This window comes from Temnothorax americanus, unplaced genomic scaffold (genome assembly GCF_048541705.1).
Source record: "Temnothorax americanus isolate GAGA-0224 unplaced genomic scaffold, ASM4854170v1 Scaffold5, whole genome shotgun sequence".
NCBI classification, from domain to species: Eukaryota; Metazoa; Arthropoda; class Insecta; order Hymenoptera; family Formicidae; genus Temnothorax; species Temnothorax americanus.
In genome coordinates this window covers 7,836,072-7,857,018 of record NW_027509657.1, presented here as the reverse complement: position 1 = coordinate 7,857,018, position 20,947 = coordinate 7,836,072, and the positions used below count along the sequence as shown (strand labels likewise).

At 42.6% G+C, this 20,947-nt stretch overlaps 3 protein-coding genes across 6 annotated transcripts in view; 1 reads left to right on the top strand and 2 right to left on the bottom strand.

Annotated features, from left to right (window-relative positions):
• Nucleotides 1-20,947, bottom strand: part of LOC143903788 (short transient receptor potential channel 4) — a 62,317-nt gene that overhangs the window by 22,504 nt on the left and 18,866 nt on the right. The gene's annotated exons all lie outside the window — the stretch shown is intronic.
• Nucleotides 1-20,947, bottom strand: part of Hh (hedgehog signaling protein) — a 39,537-nt gene that overhangs the window by 15,135 nt on the left and 3,455 nt on the right. The window lies entirely within an intron of this gene.
• Rpl18 (ribosomal protein L18) overlaps nucleotides 20,111-20,947 on the top strand; it is a 28,916-nt gene continuing 28,079 nt past the window's right edge. The window contains exon 1 of the mRNA XM_077417768.1: nucleotides 20,111-20,171. Within this exon, the coding sequence (XP_077273894.1) occupies nucleotides 20,126-20,171 (46 nt within the window). The 5' untranslated portion in view covers nucleotides 20,111-20,125. The remainder of the gene's footprint in view (nucleotides 20,172-20,947) is intronic.

Below are 20,947 nucleotides of genomic sequence, written 5' to 3'. Positions count from 1 at the left end.
TCGAGCGCAGATAACGATTGGCCTGAATCGCCCTCTTATTTTGCATTCCGTCACGTATCGGTTATCTCACTCCCTGCGATTTATCGATTAAATCTAGGCGCGCAGTTGGCGCCGTTCTCCAAATTCCCGGTCAGATAATAATTTATATATACATTTGCCATTTTATGATTTTCGAAATGCTTACCCTGATACATGTATATGTACCTGACTAAAAAATATTGCTATATTATCATGGTAATTGAAAGAAATGGAGAGGAAATGATAACAAGATTACGATTTTACGGCACTTAGTTCTGTTTGATTTAGTTGGCGCGCAGTTGTACGATAACTCGACGGGAAGCTATCGATATCCTATCTCGGTGCAAGATAATGGAGTTTGATAACTTCTAGTTAAACAATCGCGTGTGTAATTGCGCTACTTGTGAACGATAATCCGATATCCGTGCCCCGCGGGACGTGAAGTCGCGCCCGACAAGTAAGGGGATCGTTAAATCCATTGTGAACGCATTACCGCAGGACGCACCAACCTAACCGGGAGCCTCGAAGGTCGACGGAAGGAAAAGAATTCGAGGGGTCGAGTAGCCCACGGATAGTAGATTTGTATACGCGATTCTCTCCCGAGTCATGAATAAAACTGAACAGCCGAACCGGTAACCTAAACCCGAAGTCACTCACCACCTGTTGCCTTTGTGTTTGTACACGTCGGCCCTGCTTTCACAAATAAAACGATTCTTAGATCGATGATTACTTTTTTGTCACCCTTCAGATCTAAAGATCCGCGGATCTCGGATTTATTATTACGTGTATTACTGTTATTTCATTAGATCGTAACGTCAAAGAAATGCAGTAAAACAGATATAAGTTCACATATTCTCAAAACGTATCTTAAAAAATAAATTTGTTACATTTATATGGATGAACTTAGATCAGATATTCTCGTTAACAAAAATTTTACAAACGTAACTGCAAAGTCATTTAACGATGATAACTGAAATATTTCGTTCATCGGTAGATAACGATATTTTTAATATCAATTCGATTGCTTTATAGTAAAATTTTAATTCGAATTAAAAGGATATATTTAATATTAAGAGATAAACACACACAATTACTACGAGCACAATGTATGGAGAATGCGGTGCATCGTCCGTACACAGAGGAAGAAAAATAATGTAAATTGAAACGAATTATATCATCTCGATAAAAATCTGGGACATTAACGGTGTACAAATGCGCGTTAATATTGTCAAGCGGTTTCAGATATATCGCTTGTTGGCTGCCAAACGTGTCTCGGAATTATGTAGCGAGATATGTTCCGTCGTTAAACACGGCATTGCAAATTATGCCGGTTGCACCGATTAAACGCGTAATCGATAAGATCAATCTAAGTAACTCCTCGGCTGCCGCGTTGCTGATGGCGAGATTACTCGGAAGCGCTACTTCGTTATGATTCCACGGCGTGTATACGAGCGGTATTAATTCAATCTTTCACGCGTGCACGAGCGGGAGCAGGTAGCGGCGCGTCTTGTCACGGGAAATTAAGATTAACATTCAGAAGTGGCGTGTACGCGAGGTCGTTAGCGATATTTACAAGTACGCACGACGGAGCAATAAACTCGTTGCTGCGTCTTATCTCGGCGTACCGTAAAGCAATAATCGAGCCGTTATCCCGTGCTGTAGGCGAGAACGGAGCTCATTGACGATACACACCGGGGACACTTCACAGCGATCGCGTTGGCGTACAAGTACCGTTCATCTTAAAAATAAAAAAAAATAAAAAAAATAAAAAGAGAAAGAAAGAAAAAAAGGAAACTAGTTTCGGAGAAACAGCTTTGTAATATGTAATCTTAATTCCTTAAGAATACGAGTTCAGAGATGACCTCGAAAGATAAACGTAACTTCTTTAAAGCGTCGCTAGTTTGTCCTGTGAAAAATAAATTGACTCCTTCCGCTGCAAAGTTACGTAAATACGGTCACGCAGATTTTTCGCGAGGAGACGCTCCGGTTGTAAGCTCCCGTCGTTCGCTGCCCCTGGTTAAATGTTCGGCAGCGTTATCGGTGTCGAGTGGTAGCTCGTTCGTTGAGGCAGAAGGGGAGGCGGGAGAGCAGGTTGCAACAGGAGAGAAGAAGCATTGGCCTGGCAAAGTGTTTAAGAGCGTTATCTTCTCGGCTATTAGTCTTTCTTGGTGTGTGGCCTCCGGTCTCACCGGTCGTCCTGCTCTTGGAGAGCACGAGCTCGTGCAAGGGTTAAGTTTAAGTAGCCCCCTTATCTCGGCTCACCATCTACATCCCAGGAGATTCATGGAGAGGATCGAGGAGAGTCGGAACAGGAAGGGAGGGGAGGTGGAGAAGAGGGGAGAACGGAACGGGGATGTGAGTCGCGAAGATCGACGCGAATTCCGTCGCTTCCGAATGTCGAGGGGAGGCCCATTCATGCGATAAGCATTCACGGATCGCTATTCACCGACGACGCTTGACCGAGAAAACATCTCCCCGTATCACGGGGACATGGATGCGAGAAAGAGAGAACATTCGAGAAATGATTCTGTACCCGCTGACTTGACCGCGACACCTGGTACACGCTACGATCGGAAAGAAGTCGAACGCGTTAGTTGGTGAAAGAGTAAATTCCACAGCTATTGACTGCATATTCTCTCCCGTGACTCTCGTATGCGCACGGACCCTCCATTTTGAAAAATTGAAATTTAATTCCGGGTGCAATGATCTTTGTCACGCGGATATCTCTTTCTCGATTCGGGTATCAGGTCGACGCCATAATTATCATAGCTGAATCTATGATAATCGATGACGATCGATCAAGTCTGATCGAGGAAGGGGAGCGCCACGGCAGACGTCCGACAGTTTAAATAACAAGTGGATGTATCCTTTGTTAATACGTTGGTTTATTAATAGGGCCCGCTGTAGAACGTTGAGTCCCGTACTAGCCCGGTGTGGGCCCATTGTGAGGGAACGTGCGGTGCACGTAATTCCCGCCAGATTGATGGCCGACTATTACCAGAATTTATCACGCCTGCCAGGCGACTATTGTGACGTATGTGTAAATAAAAGAAAAACGATCCTGGCGAACAGGATATCTCCTTGTCCGCGACACAGAATGTCGTCGTCGGTCACCTTCGGAACGATGATGTTCGGATTTCGTGAATGCTCTCTATAAAACTTTACGAGGTAAAAGTTTGATTTTTTAAATAGTGTACATTTGATTGATTACACGCATTAATAATCACAATAATTTATTCGTGAAACATGCGCCATGCCCTCGCAAAGCAGGTTCTGATTAACTGAGTTAAATTTACAGAGACCGGAGATCGAAGCGGCGAGGGGGGACGGCGTTCGCTAAGATGTCCGAACAACAATAAAAGATCGGACCTGTTATGACTGTTGTAAAATCTTACGACGATCATAACGCTATCACGATGCGTATAATAGTGCCGGTCGCTCCAATCTACTGGGGGCCAAGTCCTTTTGGGGGCTACAGTCTCTCGCGCGGGGATCCGACTACATTAATCGAGTCATAATCGCGAAAAATCCGGTCTCGATTAATCACCAAAGAGCGCGGAGATTTTTGGTAACCAGATCAAATTCAGATTTCAGAGAACCGATAACTCTCGTTGAACGTTCCGCCAGGTCGTAAACATCCGCTTAACTTACCCCGTTGGCATCAGCCGAATCAAAAACACCGTAAATTAAACGGGCATTATCTACAGATTGTGGCTGCTTTTTGTTCGACATGCCGCGCAATAATCTTGTTATTTATTGGACCGCGACTGACGCTTCCGTAAACACGAGTAGGATGTGTGTGATTCGCGAAGAGTCGTTAATGTAACGAGCCACTGGACGACTAGGCTGTATTTTACGCCGCTAATACCCTCTGTCAGGGATGGCGTTCGGCCATTCTCAAACGGAACTCAAACGAACGTTGTCAAATGGATAAAGATATAACGCAGAGCCAAAAAAATGCATATATATCTATGCGTGCGAGACATTTCGCGACGGCAACAATGAAAAGACTCTCGGAAAAAGGGCGAAACGAATGGAAATTCATAGATTTCGAATGAAAACTGAATATCGGAGAAAAATTTATTGACAAGTTTTTATTTTTGTCCGCGGGGAGTCCGTTAGCAAAGCTAAGCCGCGATTTTCTAATTCGCGATTTTCCACGGTACAAAACCCAACGGGAAGATTTTAAGGATTAACTACCGTGTGACAGGTACTAATACAACAAGAGAAACCCTTCCCTCGTCATGTCGCTCTAAATATTTGGCCAGCCAGATTAGTCGCGCCGTAAAGTAAAACTTGACTGCTTTTGAGAATGAATGAAAGTCTACGTTTCTACATTGCGGGAAAAGAAAAATAGTCCGTCTTTTCCTTTTTTCCGGAGAGACTGGAGAACCGCGGGAGAACACCTGGAGAAAGAGAGCGTGACGGTTGGGCACGTCAAAAGATTTTCCACCTCTTCACAGCAAACATTGTTTAACGATTGACGATGTTAGTTCGATGAGGTTTCCGACAAGCGAAACAGGGGATTACATTTGTCCAGACACATGACAGTTCTGTGTTTGAATAGCAGAAATAGCAGAATGACTCGAAACTGGAGGTTAACATAGAATTCTATAATATTTCGCACTCGTTCGATTCACATTTCTCGACGTTGGAGACCACCAACGTGATTTCTCAAGAATAAGGATTTTATCTATCAAAAAGAAAGTTGTACAACCTATTTCTTATATTCCATATTTGTTCGAGTATATATAAAAAAATGTATGTGTGACATTGGTAATTCGTTTCGCCGACTTCCTTAGTTATCGAGGGGAAGGAAAAATTAGTTATTATTACGTAGCGTGCACGTTGTCAAGGTAAAGAGTCGTCCTTCTTCGGATAGCACGAGAACATCACGAAGAAGAGGACGAAGAAGAAGAAGAAGAAGAAGAAGAAGAAGAAGAAGAAGAGCGAAGAGGCAAGTGAACGCGAAAGGGCTCGTGCTTCCGGCCGATCGCCTCGTTAGCATCGCCGTGTTTCCAGTTGGTGAACGATAACCGCTCGTTAACGGCGATTAAACGGCGAGCTAAACATCGTGGTGCCGCGAGACGAAACAATCTCGCAGGCACGTTGAGCCCCGATTAAAATAAACAAGGTGCTGCTCGCCGCCTCCTGCAATTGCTCGCTCGCTCGTTGGCTTGCTCGCCTCCACTTGCGTTTTGTTGCTCTCTTCGCCGCTGTTTCCGCACGATATCCAATCGAGCGAGTTCGTATTTCGAATACACGCCGCGCAATCAGGCGCTATACCCGCGCTACCAAAGCAATTAGTACTTTTAAAATAACAACGTAGAAACAAGAGGAAGGCGCGTTCGTACAAGACTTGAGTTGCCCTCGTTAATAAATTATCATTATTGCCAATCGCATCGTACGAAATCCAAGGCGATAGAGAAATCAAACTTGCGAGTTGTCGCAGGAATAAAAAGAACAAATATTTTTGCAAATAAAAATTTATCAGATCCAGTAATAATGAATCTAATCAGTTTATCGGTTAATAAATAAAAAATTGCATCGTCTAATTGCGACTTTTTTGCTGTAAAAATCACTTTCAATTTTCTTCTTCATTTACTCTCCGCACTGGAGAATTGGATAATCTAGCGTAAAATATTTCCGTTTCGATAGGCGCGCGATGTCGGCGAGCGCGTAAGCTCAAAGACTCGTAGAGAGGAAGAAATCTCGTGGATAAGAGAACACAGAGAGAATGGGGAGAAGGAATATGCCGAAGAGAGGGCGAAAGAATGAAAGAAAGAGGAAGAAAGAGAGAATCGTGAGAGAGTCCGGTTGTTGTGTGCCGGTAGGGTCGGGGGTCTTAATAAGATGGAAAGAGGTGCTTTGTGTTGGTGGTTGCGCGAAGAGGCGGCCGATAGAGGAGCCAGCCGAAGGGCGGCAGAGTTTACACCTCACCTTGAAAAGGCGTCTTCGTGCCTTACCCGGCTCCTCTTCCTTTCTCCTACCTCTCGGCTTTCTCTCCCTCTCTCTTCCCGCTTCGTTTCGTCCGGCACCTCTTCCATCTTCTCCTAGTCCTGTTCTTCGTGTTTGCCCGCCTCGTTAACGCCTCGCGGCGCGGCGGCCAGAACGGACGCTGCACACGCAGCTATTTACCAGCCGCCTCTTTGGTCCATCTCTCTCTCCGTGAAAACGAAGGCCTCTTTTCTCTTCCCTCGTCACGAAATGCCGATATTTTTAACTGGCATTTTGGTAATTTGGCTCTTAGAGCTGGCTTTACCAAAATCCTATCGTACTATCTCTTTCCTTGCCGTTTAATAATGCGCTCGATAATCGCCATGATTATATATTCCGAGACCTTGCCCTTTTTCAAAATGTTTATAGGAATATTATGTTCGGTAGAAAAAAAATAAAAGTTAAAATTATTCATTAATTATAGTTATCAACAATATTTCATAATCTTTTTAAAAGATCAAGAAGCGATAAAATCTTTAAATCTTTAAAATTTGTATAAAATTTTTATACGTGAGAAAAACATAAATTACTTATTAATTAATTATAAATGCATGAAATGCGTGATGAAATTTCCGGTTGAAATCTCCTGAACTCTCCATTGATGATGGACATCGCGACATTCGGTACTGGCATTCAAAGGCGAGACGACTAAGAGAGTTTCACGCAGGATACAAGAAAACCATTAGCGGCCACTATCGCCGTGACAAGAAGTTAAATTAATTACTGGGACCTAAAACGGGACACGGTGGGGTAAAGAGCGAGACGAAAAAGTAAAGAAAGAGAAATAGAAACAAGAGAGATGAGGAAAAAGCATCAGGGGAACGTCGCATGCCGTCGGACATTCCGGAGGCCCCGATGACGCGCTTCGAATTAGGGCGATACGAATAATGGACATCAAGGAAAAACCGTCCCGTAATTCCTCATCGCGAAATTCCAGACTGGGCAAACCTTCCATAGAATCCGTACCACGAAAAATATGGACGGTTTTTAGAAGAAGTGACTCTCGAGACCTCGGCAAAGAACGTCGAATCCATGATGGCGTTTTTCAATTCGGATGATGCAATAACGAAAAATAATTGTATAAAGTGTTAGTTACCCGAATATATATCTCGGATCAATATTCTCGAAATTGGCTTACGAGTTCAATCAAGGTTATTCGTTATGGGTTCGTATATGGCCGGCAAGCTTAAAAAATTTGTTTTCAACGAAGTATGTCGCAATTATTCTGTCGATGTAATCTGGTCCCTTTATCTCTTTATCCCTTTACGCGTCTTTTCTCGCGCGCGAGCGGAGCCGTCATCCTCTCTATCAACATCTCGTTTGTCGCGCAATCGATAAAATTATGTTTCCGATAAAATGGCCGATCGATTGTGTGCATATACGCTCGGTGGCAAAGTCTTCGTTTAATCGCCGACGATGATCCCGATCGTCAACGGGGAATGATATCGGTTAACGTGACCGGCCGTAATCTCGCGCGCGTAAATTTTTGCGCACGAAGCCTACGGCGCGCGATCTTCGCGAGCTTGATCTTCGTGGAAAGCGAGCCACGCAGACTAGATATAATATGGAACGCCGCGCCGCGTCGCGCCGCGCTGCGCCGCGCCGTCGTCGGCCGGCACTCGTGTGATTCGATTATTTTTATTATTAATAATCTCAACTGCTTTCGTTTTTTATTATTAATAATCTCAATCGCGTTAACACACGATGAATCCGGTCGGTATCAGATCCAACGGCTATAAGGAATTTGATAACGGCCGGCGCGGTCGTGATGTCGGTCTCACGACAAATTACCGGCCATCAGAATTACTTAGGCGTTATCGTTGATCTAGACGTGTTCGATCGTACCGGATGGAGGCATTTTCGGGACGGGGAAATGCGTTCTCCGTGTACCTTCGAGAATGAAAATCTCTCGCGGCGACGGACCTTTAACGGCCGTCGCGCGGATGTTTTGACACGACCCGACACGGAGGGAACAGATATTTTCCTCGAAACCGAAGGAAGCCCTATCTCTCGGATGCATTCTCGGATAAATACGCGTGGCCACGAGAAATCGATGACAGATGAAACTCGAGAAGCGGCGGATCTGAGTGCACAAAAACCAAAACGCGATTTCCATGATATCGGATTACGATTTCTAACAATTTTGCAATTTTTTTCCGATCGATGGAAGACCGTATTCATATGCAAAATGAATGACAGGGAAAAGATGTATGTTATCGCGAAAAATTTCACATCTGTAATTTGGTGATATTAACCGAGACATATGGCATATATATCTGTTGACGTATAAAAAGAGCCCACATAAATCGCGCGTGATAATGATGACCCGCCTACATGGTTAATTGTATTCGACGAAATCATAATTTCGACGCATAATTTTACGCTCTTGCCTCGTAATTCGCACGCAAGGCAGATTTATGTGGAATAATCTGCGTCGACGATCCGGAACGTCGATGTAATGCCTCCGCGCTGCATTGGTGATCGATGGCTCATCGTGCGCTCGCGACTGATACCGAGGGGGTGCATAAACCGGTTCGCGGGACGGCACGGTTGTTCCGAAAAATCGGTAAAGATCCGCAAGGACGAACGATAAAATAACGATAAGGAAAAGCGATCGCTGAAATACAGCGGGCATCAGCAGAAACTCAAAAAGATATGATTGCGGGCGATATTTCCACGCTGACGCTGACGAAATAAGAAAACTGGTTTTGGAAGGATGTTAAAGAGAAGGGCGAGATTTAAGAACGATGAAAGTTACATGTCGATAAAGAAACTAGCTCACGTCTTGTCATCTGCATTTGATGGTTCGCGAATCACCTGTCCCTCTCTGGAGAAATTTTTATTACGTAACAAAACTTTGTCTCTTAATTACACAAAAATAAGAAATTTTAAAAATAGGCAAAAATGTTTTTTCTGTTTAATTTTACACTTTGTGGCATCGAACGACGAAGCCGATTGTCAATAGCGATGCGCTCGATGCAAGAATAAGTGATGTAAGCACGAGGAGATAACGCGTACGCGTGCGACGTAAAGATGAAAGGGAAAGATCGAGGAACACTGTAGATTTAATACTTCCGTTCGATATCCTCTATCACGATCGATACTCGGAATCTTTCGTGAAGTTTATTATGGCAACGTGGATGATGGCCGCAAAACCGGTCGTAGCGCGATGAAGAAGAAGATAGAAACGGAGAAGGGATTGAAGATCGGAGGCTGATACACGGTGTAAAGTATATGAAATAAAGGCGCCGGTAAAAACGGCAGATTCGACACGTGCTTCGTACTCCCATTCGTATCTCCGATCGTGATTGGCACTTCGATCTTCTTGCGAAATTTATTATTGCTTCGGGAGCGGAGAACCGGTCTACCGTAAGCGAAATCGACGTGGGAAGAAGACGGGAGGTGAAAACGGACAAGGAAAAGATGAAGAAAGCTGCAGGAGACGTTTGCAAATCAGACGTGTGCTCCATGTTGTCGGTTTCAAGCATGTCAATTGCAGTAATCTAATTCTCTAGAGATAGAAATGAATTTTAAAACACAGATCTAATAGAAAAATACAATAATTAATACAATTTAAATCTGTCGAAGTCAGCGTAGATCGCTTGAATGTTACTCTATTAATGACTTAAACTACAGTTTTCTCTACTTGAAGTACACACAGAATTTCAAAAATAAATAATAAATAAGAAAAATATATCACGAAAAAAACTAAAAACTCAAGAGATCGATCTTTATTGTTATCGAGATTTTTTTTGGGTTCGCAATCTATGATAATTATATAATTTTAACTGTGTCTTAATTTTGGTGAATTGGCATGGAACCAATCTCCGAAACGAGAAAGATCACAAAGATTGAAAATGGTGGAAAATCTTGACGTGCCGCCAAGGGAAAAAGCAAACCGTAAAAAAAATGGTAGAAAGAGAAAACATGTACAGGTAAGGGAAGTGGTCGGTTGCCGCCCCATTAATTAACTGCCCCTCTTGACAGCCCTCCGCCCCCGACCGTTCCACCAAGGGCGCAGCCATTCACAGCTTGCTACACTGATCTCTCTCTCTCTCTCTCTCTCTCTCTCTCTCTCTCTCTCTCTCTCTCTCTCTCTCTCTCTCTCTCTCTCTCCCTTCTTCTCCTCCACTTCTTCGTTTCGTTCTATCGTGTCGCTCTTTTTCCTCTCTCGGATAATTTCTCGAACGTGCGGCTAATTATACCGAGATGCAAAAAGAGACGTAATTACAAATTAACGATTATTATGCGATATATATGCCATCTTAACTGTGAACGTTGACTCCAACTCGAGCGTAACAGTATATTACATGATGGAAATTCAAAATGGTGTCACAAAATTTATAAGTGTGTCCTCTCTCTCTCTCTCTCTCTCTGTCTCTTTTATTTCAAATTTAGATATCACAAAGAAAAGTAAGAGACATACGAATAAAAGAATGAAAGAGTTGGCGAATTACATCTTGAAATTATGTAAACATCAGAAATTATGAAAAAGATGGCGACTATTTCAGTTTCCAGCAGGCAAAACTCATTCCAAGTTCGTCAAAGAATCAACAATTGAAAAGAAGCGAACGACTTGCAAATTCAGGCCGACACGCGTTGCAGTTCGATGCATAATGGTTCTGCGAACACTTACATTCTTTATAGATTACATTGTGTTGAAAATATTAATTAAGGTGCAGATCAAACAAAGTTGCCTATTCACCATGGCAATTGCATCAGAACCAGTTAGACAGTTAACGTCAAGGGGAAACAGGTCTGTCAGGAGAGCGAAACTTTGTTGCATACATGAAATAAGGATTATATCCATGTATGCTATCTTCGCCTTCATATATCAATACGATTTGCAACTGTAAGATAATTGTGGTATCATTTTGTGACCTTAAAACAGACAGAAATAAGTGCGGCACACTTGAAATATCTTACTATTTTTAAATCATGGTATATATTATCTGTAACCGTTGTAATTTATTAACGAGCCCATTCTTTACGTTCTCAATTCTCAATTCTAGCTTTAAGGGATCGACGTTATTCATATCGCTCATTTTCCATTCACGATTATGCAAGATTTTGCAGGAAATTGCACAACGAGACTCGTTCCACGCTTATTAACTCGGAAAGGAGAAACAAGTTGCGAACACGAGATAAATAAAACGGTAGAAGATTTAATGCCGTTATATATTTAAGGGATCTCGTCGTCGCGAGCGATCCCACAAAACGCGAACGCAGGCATGCACCGGCGCGGCGGGGACCATATCGGCATGGACGATTACACGCCGTGGAAGCCATTGTTGTCGTCCTATGGAAATTAATTGAATGTATTTGAATAAGCGCGTTGTTCGCCGCTTGTTCCTACTTGCCCACCTACGCCGAACACGCGCGAGCCATAAACCGTGGTCGCGATCAAACCGCTACAGGGCGCTCCAAAGGGCGAGCGAGACTGTACAGTGCGAAATTTGCTCGACCTGAAGGAACAAATGTGACCTGCTGCTGCATAGCAAGTAGCAAAGTTATATAGCGAAGCCTAATATAGAATTAAACGTTTTAACGCGTACTTTATTTAGTGCATGTAACCAGATAAAATATTTGTACCGTATTATGGAGTCTCGTGATGTGTCGCGACCGGAAGAACGACGCGAGTCGCGACGCTCGTTCTGAGGAGCACAAAAGCCGCGATTATGGCCTTCGATAAATGTACGACATCGTCGTAAAGCTGGCGGCAGTAAAACGCCCGCAAAGAAAATAAGTCGCGCACAGTCGGCCGCGATTAATTACCAAACCGCAGAGGCGTCATTAAATCTTCTTGGGCCGCGGCAGACTGTCGCGAGCCCAATAAAATAAGAATATTAAAGTTGGATTCGGTGGAAATATCGAGAAAAATGCGAACGTCATGTCTCAATGCGTTAACGTACTGTACGCGAAGTCAGAGGCAAGTTTTTTTCTTTTCGCTTATTAGGACGACCCGATCCAGATTTTTATTCGCGGCATTAAACAATGATTGTGTCAAAAGTTCAAAGTAAAGAGCAACAGTCATAGAACTGTCTCTAGGGACGACAGGCAATGAATTTGAAATATAATCATCTTACACACACAAATTCTTCAATCATTAACAATTGAATTTTTTAAATATCTAATAATTTTAAAAATAATAATATTTTAATAATAAAATAATAAGATTTTATGAATAAAGCGTAAATAAGTGACATATGACGTACTCAGTTAAATTCACCGAATATACTCTCAAGATGAAATGGAGTTAGCAAGTGTTTCCATAAGATCGCTCAGCAAATACGCATTGCAAGATCGAATTAAATTGGAAAAGCATTATGTAATTTTGATAAATATAACTAACTGATATATATTTTGAGCTTCTGTTTGAATGAAATTTACAACTTTAGAATAGTTGCCATATATTCTGCCATATATTCTGAATATATGGGCCATAGAAATGCGTTTCTGCACGTGCCTGTAGAAAGTCATTGGATGCATTGGTATCCCTGTATCAGTACACACGGCGACAGATATGAGATAGTAAGGGCCGTTGGAAGAGCTGTGCATCTTCTTATACAATGCACAATGGTTGCGTCCCATACATTACAGTTATTTATTTATTTATTAAATGCGCGCTCGTGTTTCGTGCTGCTAACAAGGCTCGCGGATTAAGTTTCTTTGACTACTGGTAGAGCGCGACTCGAGACAAAACGGTGTGCAATCCTCCGAAGATTGTACTCATCTAGTGAATGAAAGTCGAAACGTATCTTCAGATTATTTTCCATCATTTGACCCTACAGCCAATAAATCTACATTTCTTTAGTTCAATACTTTTGAGTTGTTCAAATCCTCCAATCTTATATATCTTTAATTGGAAACTTTTTTCTTTCTTTCACGTTTTTTCAGATTCTTCTCTTCTTATCTATTTTTAAGAGTTCTCGGAGTTAATCGAAAATATGCCTTGTGCTCTGTCCCTTTATTTTATCGCAAGGTACAGTATTATGAAACGGTAATTTTAGCCTTTTGTCGCGGACGTTAAAGAAGGCAATAAGTTGATGTTGATAAGTTACACGGAGTTGACGTGCGCGACGAAGAAACGCGGAGGAGAGGAAAAAAGGAGAAACAGGAGAATCGGAGCCCGGGGGAAGACCAGGCGATGACGATCCTTTCCCACGTCGGTCATCGCCGACCTCAAACTGGTCATCGGATCCTTACTCGAATGAGCGAATGAAGGAAGTGGTCGACAAGATCACTTTACAGCGCTGATACATATTTCGTAAAACTCTCTTCTTCGCGCAACGAATTCCTCTGACAATTGTAACCAATCGACTTGACGAATATGATAATTCTTATATTGCACATAGGCAAGAATAAAGACACGTTCGGCGTATAATAAAACTCCATCAGCTATCAATTAAGCCTATTGAAAGTTTCGGTCCAGACGTTATTGAGATGCGACAATGTAAGGTACTCTTAACTAAACGGCTCGTTGCCCGCTCGGCGTGAGATACGATCGTATCTCTTGATGCGAATGCGATCGCCGGCCATTTTTACGATTGGCGCTTCGACGTAATCGAGCGATGAAGTCGTCCTCGCGGTGAGTACCGTCGGGATGCGACGTCACACATGACGATGACGGTATTGCGAGGCACTCGGCGCGCGGAGTAAGTCCGCCATAAGGACGAGCAACGCCATGACGTTCTTTTGACCCGTTTGACCCCATGCACACTTCTCACGATGCATTATGGCGGCCGCTTGGAAGGCCCTCGGCCCTTCCTTCATCCTTTCCCCGTTGAAACTCGGTGGACCAACCAGATTACGTCTTTCTCTCTCTTCCTTGCTCATTGCTTTTCTCCTCTCCTCACCCTTTTCCCTCTTTCTATCTCACTCTTTCTCTCACCCGCTCTATCTTTCTCTCTTTCTTCGGCTGTCCTCTCTCCGCCGTTTCGCTCTTACTCTATCTCTTTTTCTCCCTCCCTCTCCTTGTCCCTCTTGTTGTTGCCGCATTATCCCACACATAATCGAACACGCCGCGCGCGAGAAAGAAAGACGCCACGGCTTTCGCTCTTTACTGTTCCTTTGCTGCTTGTACACGGTCCCAGTCTGCGGTTTGCAGATTCTTAAGTATCGTTCACAGGAAAGTTTGCAAAAAATCCTACTAAAATCACTCTCATCGACATTTTCATCGTCATTAAAGCTTTCTAAAGCGCAAGAGAGATTCGATCGGCGACGTCGTAGTTAAAATTCTAATTATCTTAAGATTTTATCTTTTTGTTAATTCTATGCCAGTGATGTTCATCCGAATTAAATTGTATAACGCAATCTAGTTCGAGTATGTCTATGTTCTCTCTCGCAAGTAGCGCGCGGAAGGATATTCTAAACTTCTAAAGCGTAGGCGAAGCCTGATGACACATTCCGTTAACGGGTTCCGCCCTGAACGCTGTATGCGTCGTGACGGATGAATCCCGATGAGTTCCATTAGAACAGCAAGGTGATAATAATGATGATGATGATAATAATGATGATGATAGCCGAGTAAAATAAAAACACCGGAATACGCTGTAACAGCCAAAGCTATTTCCTTTGAAAGGTCGCACCTCGGCAGATGGGTCCGTATAACTGGTTCTATACGCGATATAAAATTGTTCCGATATATTATAATGGGCCTTTAATTAGGATTCGTCGGCTTCAAGGAGGCATTGGGATAACTCATACTTTTCTCAATGATATTCTTTGCCAATTGCCCTTTATATTAATTTTATTCAATAGAAAAGTAAGACCACGTATCCTAGATATCATAAAAAAAAGCGGACAAAGAAGTAGCAATGACCCGCAAAAGGAATTAACGGCTAATCATAAAGATTTTGGAAAACGTAATCATCCGTTTTGAAACGTCTTGGTCATTTCGCGTCGTTGATTGGATCAAGAAGACGAGGAGGGGAACATAAGAAAATCAAGAGGAGGGAGAGCGATTTGTCGCTGTAAAGGCATGAACGATCGCATCGGGGTTAACGGAGGTAACCTCGACGTCTGGACGCGCGGGAAACAAATGCTCGTGGATTTACGAGGTTATGCCTGGGCGAAGATAACGGCGCGCGAGAGGCCGGGTAGTCCCCTCGAAAGGAACGTTAAGGCAGCGCTAATCCTGCGCTCACATTAGTAAAACCCGCCACGGACAGCCGGCAATAAGTAACATCGGACACGCAGAGGATATACTGTACGGTTACGTATCGCGGTTGCGAAAGTTTGAGCATATTTATGTTTATCGATCACAGACTTTTTCGTCTCGGAAATCTAATTGTAAAATAATTAAGAGAGAGACAGAGAGAGAAGAAATGAGGAAGAGAAAGATCGGAGACATGATGCTCCGCAGTTATTGCGGCTTATTTAAAACATTTAGTAAAATTACTAAATACATTTTAAGGAGCTATACATATTTGTACAATATGTACATGTACGAATTGAAAAGTTGCGTGTTGCCAATAACTCGAAACATATTGCGACAACGAAGCCAGCTGCGCGTAAATCGTTGCTATTGTCCGCCAGCAAATAGACGCCTATTCGTTGGCTCGGCCAATAAATAAATTCTCAGGACGTGCGATCATTTGTAGTGAACGCGCGTCGTAAATTTTTGCGGGGGCCGCGGGATATTTAACCGCGCGGTATCAGCATGATGAATGCTTAATTTTCCCGAGCGCCATTTTTTCGTTGCTGGCAAGTGAATTATTATTCGAACTCGCGCGCGTGTGGGTTGATCTCCGCGCGAGAGCTCTGTAATCAGCGCTCTTTTTTTTTCCTCGACCGACACGTTCGTAGGATAATGTCGTACGGGAAAGCGAAGCGGGTCTGTTTATCGCTTTCCAACAACGCCGATTATCGCGTTAGCCAATTGATTACCGCGACACGCGATTGATTTTCAAATAAAGGGAAGGAAAAGATATGTGAACGAATCTCGTAGTAGTTTCATTTATTAGTTGATGCGTCTGTCAAACAGACTTGCCCGAGAATGCATTATGGTGCCATGCTTCTAAAGTCATTGCCTCTTCCAAAACCAAGTTCTAAAAAAAAATGAGTTAAAGGAAATCCATCGTTATAGAGAAAACAATTATTTGTACAAAAATAATGGATTTCTTTTAACTCATTTATTTTAGAACTTGGTTTTGTGAAAGAGGCAATGACTTTAGAAGCACCATAATGCATTCATGTATCCTACATCGTTCTGCATTGTTCGTAATTTCTATGAATGCGGTAAGATCAGAGCGCATAAGATAATCTCTCGCGGAGCGAAATCGGCATACACGGTGAATGATCGAGGTAAGTTGCGATCGCGCAGCTCGTGAATCCGATCCTGCGAGCTTCGCGAGCATTCGGAGCGTATCACGTGCCGCCACGTGCGCTTATCGGATTACCCGGTTGATCATCGACCGTCATTGGACACCGGCTGCAAGTCACTGCAAGCGGCTCGGGACTCGTACTCTATATGCGCTACGGCACTTACTGCAATCGTCTCGATCTCATCGTGATAGTCATTCGCGACTATTCTGAATCGGAGATTATACGGGGGTCGTAAACGCGCGCAATTTAGCATTCGACCTTATCACGCGTTAGTTTCTTACGCGACTTCCATGAAACGACAACTCACGAGAACAACAATCGTTTCTGATATCGCTTATCAAAGTTAACTCGTCTCCAATTCCGTCGTTTTACAATTGATAAACTGTTTTCGCTAATCGCTAATAAGCATGATGAACATTATAAAACGTTGCAGAGGGAAAGAGTTCGAGGAGAGAAAGAGGCAGGAAGAAGAAGGAGGTCGATCGGACGGAATCGGGGGGGAGGGGAGTCTCGTGTGGGATAGAACGACGGTCAGGCGGGGAGCGAGGACAGCGGGATGGAGGAACGAGAAGCGCGGCTATTAGGTTTATTTGCCGTAATTGGGGGAGCTTTAACGCGCTAAACCAAACACCGGTTATGGCCGCCATAAAACTACCCACAATCACTTAGAGCCGGCGCGCGGTACGCGCTTTTTCTCCCTATTTATTCCGCGCGACCGGCCGCTGCTATAGTCGCCGCGCGCGATCACGAGGATGAGCAGCGGCAGAACGAAGCGGACGGACCGACGGACGGACAGGAGGACGAGTTACCGGCGATTTGTTATTCCCCGGCTCGAGTCTGACTACCCTTGGCTTCTTGCGCGCACCTTTTATTGCCGCTTAGCGCAATTTTCAATTCTGCGATCCGCCACTCTTAAAAACGACGTTGACTTCGGATTATCCGAATATGAACTGAATTTATTAAATTTTTTTTTTCAAGTATTGATTCGTCTACCTTATCCAAGGATATACGGACTTTCTGCTTGTTATAACGTCGGTTATAACTTTCGCAAACGAAGCTCAAGATATCATAGCCATATCTAGCAATAGACATAGGACATAAATTTATTATTGTCTTTTCCGTTAATTGATCGGAGTGTAATTATCGCAATTATGTATATGACATTTTCAAAAAAGGTTAGAGCAAAGGTTCTAATCAGAGCACTTGTTGCAGCTAAAAATATCATTATAAATTTATGGTAAATTATTCAGAAATCTCACGTCTTGCTGCTTATATAAATGATAAAAATTAATTTAGCCGAGGTGGTAAGAAAATCTCTGATTATACGTAGCCATTAATCATCGTAGCAAATAACTACTGCTATGCTTTTCGAAAGCAAATATCTTACTTCATTCGTGCTTGAAGCGTTTTAACATATGAGTCATTATTTACAAACAAGCAAAAAAAATCCATTGTCTCTCCCAACATTGTCAGACTGTCACCCTTTTACATCCTCATTGCGGAAAAGCGTATTTCCACATTTCGAGATGCATATTATATATGTGACATGTGACGTTAACGAGCACGTGAGCTGCCGACGGATCGCGGCTCGGTTTGAGAGACATCGATGCCCGGACAAGTCCGAAAACGTATCGGATTAACATTGTCAAATGAGATGTTGGATAAATATAATCGTTGCACCAGCATTGGATGAACGTAAAGTTCATCAATCTTCTTCGTAAAAAATTTATCGCTCTTTTGCAATCAAGTTAAAAAAAAAATTACGTCAAACAGAAATTGCTACCAATATTTATGAACCTTTATAGAAGAATATATCATTCTATTGAACCAACTTCTTATATCCAACAGTTTTTATTTGTGACTTTCGAACTTTTGAGTATCTAAGGACCGGATTTTCGGTCAATTCCCATTAACTTTTCAAAAAGCAATTTTCAGCTTTTTAAGAAATATTGGCACAAAGGATCGTCTCTTCGGACAAAGATCGGCGCTCCGAGACTATTGTCACCTGTATAGTGTGCTTCAAAAGCACAGCATGTACCACCTGACAGAAAAAGAAAATAACGGCAGTGGCAGCAGTTATCTTGCGGTAATGTTTGAACGAGTGAAAATACCGCGACGTTGATAGATTCGATGTCGGTCCTTGTGTTCTTTCAGCGGCGTGCCGGTAAAAGGCGGGTCGGTTCTTCTTTGCGAAATTCGGGTAAATACGAGCCCAGCAAAGTCTACTCTTCGTATTTCCACCTCGACTGTTAGTTTACACAGAGCAACAACCGGTCCGGCGCTGCGCGGCGCGCAGTGGTGCCTGAAAATGGACCCCAGGACCAAGCTTGTAAAGAGCACGAACGAACATTCACGACGAAAATGAACAAACATAATGAGCTCTTTCCTTTTGACATAATGACAAAAGGTAAGTATGTATTTGTAGATCAATCTTGTTTCGACATACGGCGCCATGAAAAGCAAGTTTGTACGCGTTCTCTGATGCTTGGTCGGAATCCAGCCTAATGGAAATTTTATGATTTTGCAATGGTTCAATTATTTTCAGTCAAATTCGATATACTGATATGAGAAACGTTGTGTTAAAATAATTAGTATCAGTATACTAAACTTTTGGATCCATATCTACGTGTATATATCTCTCATCATTTTCTTTTATTCGTTATGTTGCACAACACAACGCGGAATGCAAGGATTAACGGATAAATTGTGTTTATAATGCCTGAAAATCACTCGAATTCGAAATGTTTTACGTTCTTCTTGTTTATCATCTTTCCTTGCTTCATTGCTTTATACAATATTACAGTAAAATACAGGAATGTGTGATATTAGGCATAATTATGCATGGTAAGAATATTATCAAAAATACTTTAAAAGATTATTAATACACTCGAACACAAAATGTCTTTCGACGCACGAAAGATATTTTGTTGCATTTGACAATTGCTTTCTAGAGAGTCCGTTATCTGTCACGTTCTCATCGTGATTCTCCTCATTAGCTAACAATTTAAGATTATGTCGGTCTAATATATTAAGATTATATCGGTATTTGGACATTTTCTGGATAAGCTTTTAAGAATTCAGGTTTTGTCCGCTTAAGCACCACTGTCCGCGGCGCCGAGGCTGCCTTTTGTGTGACGCGGCGATGTCGACTTACAAATTGGAATACAACGGAGCGGGAGTTAGGAGAATCGTTTCACGCTTCGCGGGGGCGCCAAGTGGAAGGCAAACACCGATAAAAAATGCATGAATAAAGCACTAATGGAGCCTCCATGGAAGAGAAATAAACCTCGAATAGTCTTCGGTTCTTAAAGGTGATGACGGGCAAGCGATCGGACGGTCCTTTTCTCGCATTCGGTTCCCACAGCATCGCGGATGATTTTTAAGTCTCAAGTGTTAAATTTACATGAGAAAGATCGTTTCACACAAAGATCATCTAATTAATCGTCATTAATCTGATGTTCCACTATTTTGTGTGTCTTCGTCTCTATTATATAAATTCCTTAGGGAAACGAGCCCCGATGACACTGAGGAAATATGATTACTTCGAAATTGACAGCGAGGAAGAATCGTGCGATGTGACAGTATCGTACATAAATAAACTATCGATCTTATCCGTATGAAGCGAGTATGATCGAATATGATCGAGCCGCTTATCACGCCGGCTAGCATTTCGCGTGAATCACCTGCTGACGTTTTAACGACGTGCAGTAGCCAGTTTGTCATACGGACTACAGTACGGTGACACGCATTAAAGTAATAACACACGTTACTGTGCGCGCCGTTCATGGAAGAGGCAGTCGATCGATATATATATATTGGAAATTATCGAGGTACTTAAACGTATTTTCTTTCTCATTTTTAAAAAAATAATACTAACTCTTGGGAAAATTTGTACGAGCACTGATATTAGCGATGTATGTAAAGTAATCTCTGATTGCATTTTTCCTGGGATTTCTGATTATCATGCTTCACCATCTTGCACCCAGGCAAAGAACGAGGAAGCGAGAAACCCGACGATCTCGATAGTGTCACGTCCGATTGTCGCTTTAATTAATATGAGACCAAACGCGACCATGATCGACCGATCGATTGAACGTGTGATATCCCCCGTAAATACGGTGTCATTTCGTACGATGATTCACCGGCGCGTCGACTGCTTCAAGGACGACCGTCTTTATCACAACTTGAAGTAGAGCTGTTAGTTTTATCATCGGCGACATTACCGCCACAATTTAAAAATGTTCCCTAACAAATAACGAAGCCTCAGAATCGAATTGCATCGTTTAAAAGAAGCGCAGTCCGAAGCACGTTTTTGTTATAAGAATATATGTGATAGGTTTAATAACCGTGTGACTGTGGGAGTTATTGTTTCGTATAACCGATCTAAGGAAGCGCTTTAGCGTTATTGTTTGTATAACGTCACGTTTCTTGGCAAGAAACTCCCTTAGTTAGTCGTAGTCGTAGCATGATGGTTACTCGATACAGTCGCTTTCCCAAAAGCCTGACTGTCCGCCTAACGAAATAAGGTAATAATGTGTTTTCTTTCAAGAAAAATTTAACGGCCCTCCCTTATATAAATGTTATAAGTTAGAATTATCAACGCAAA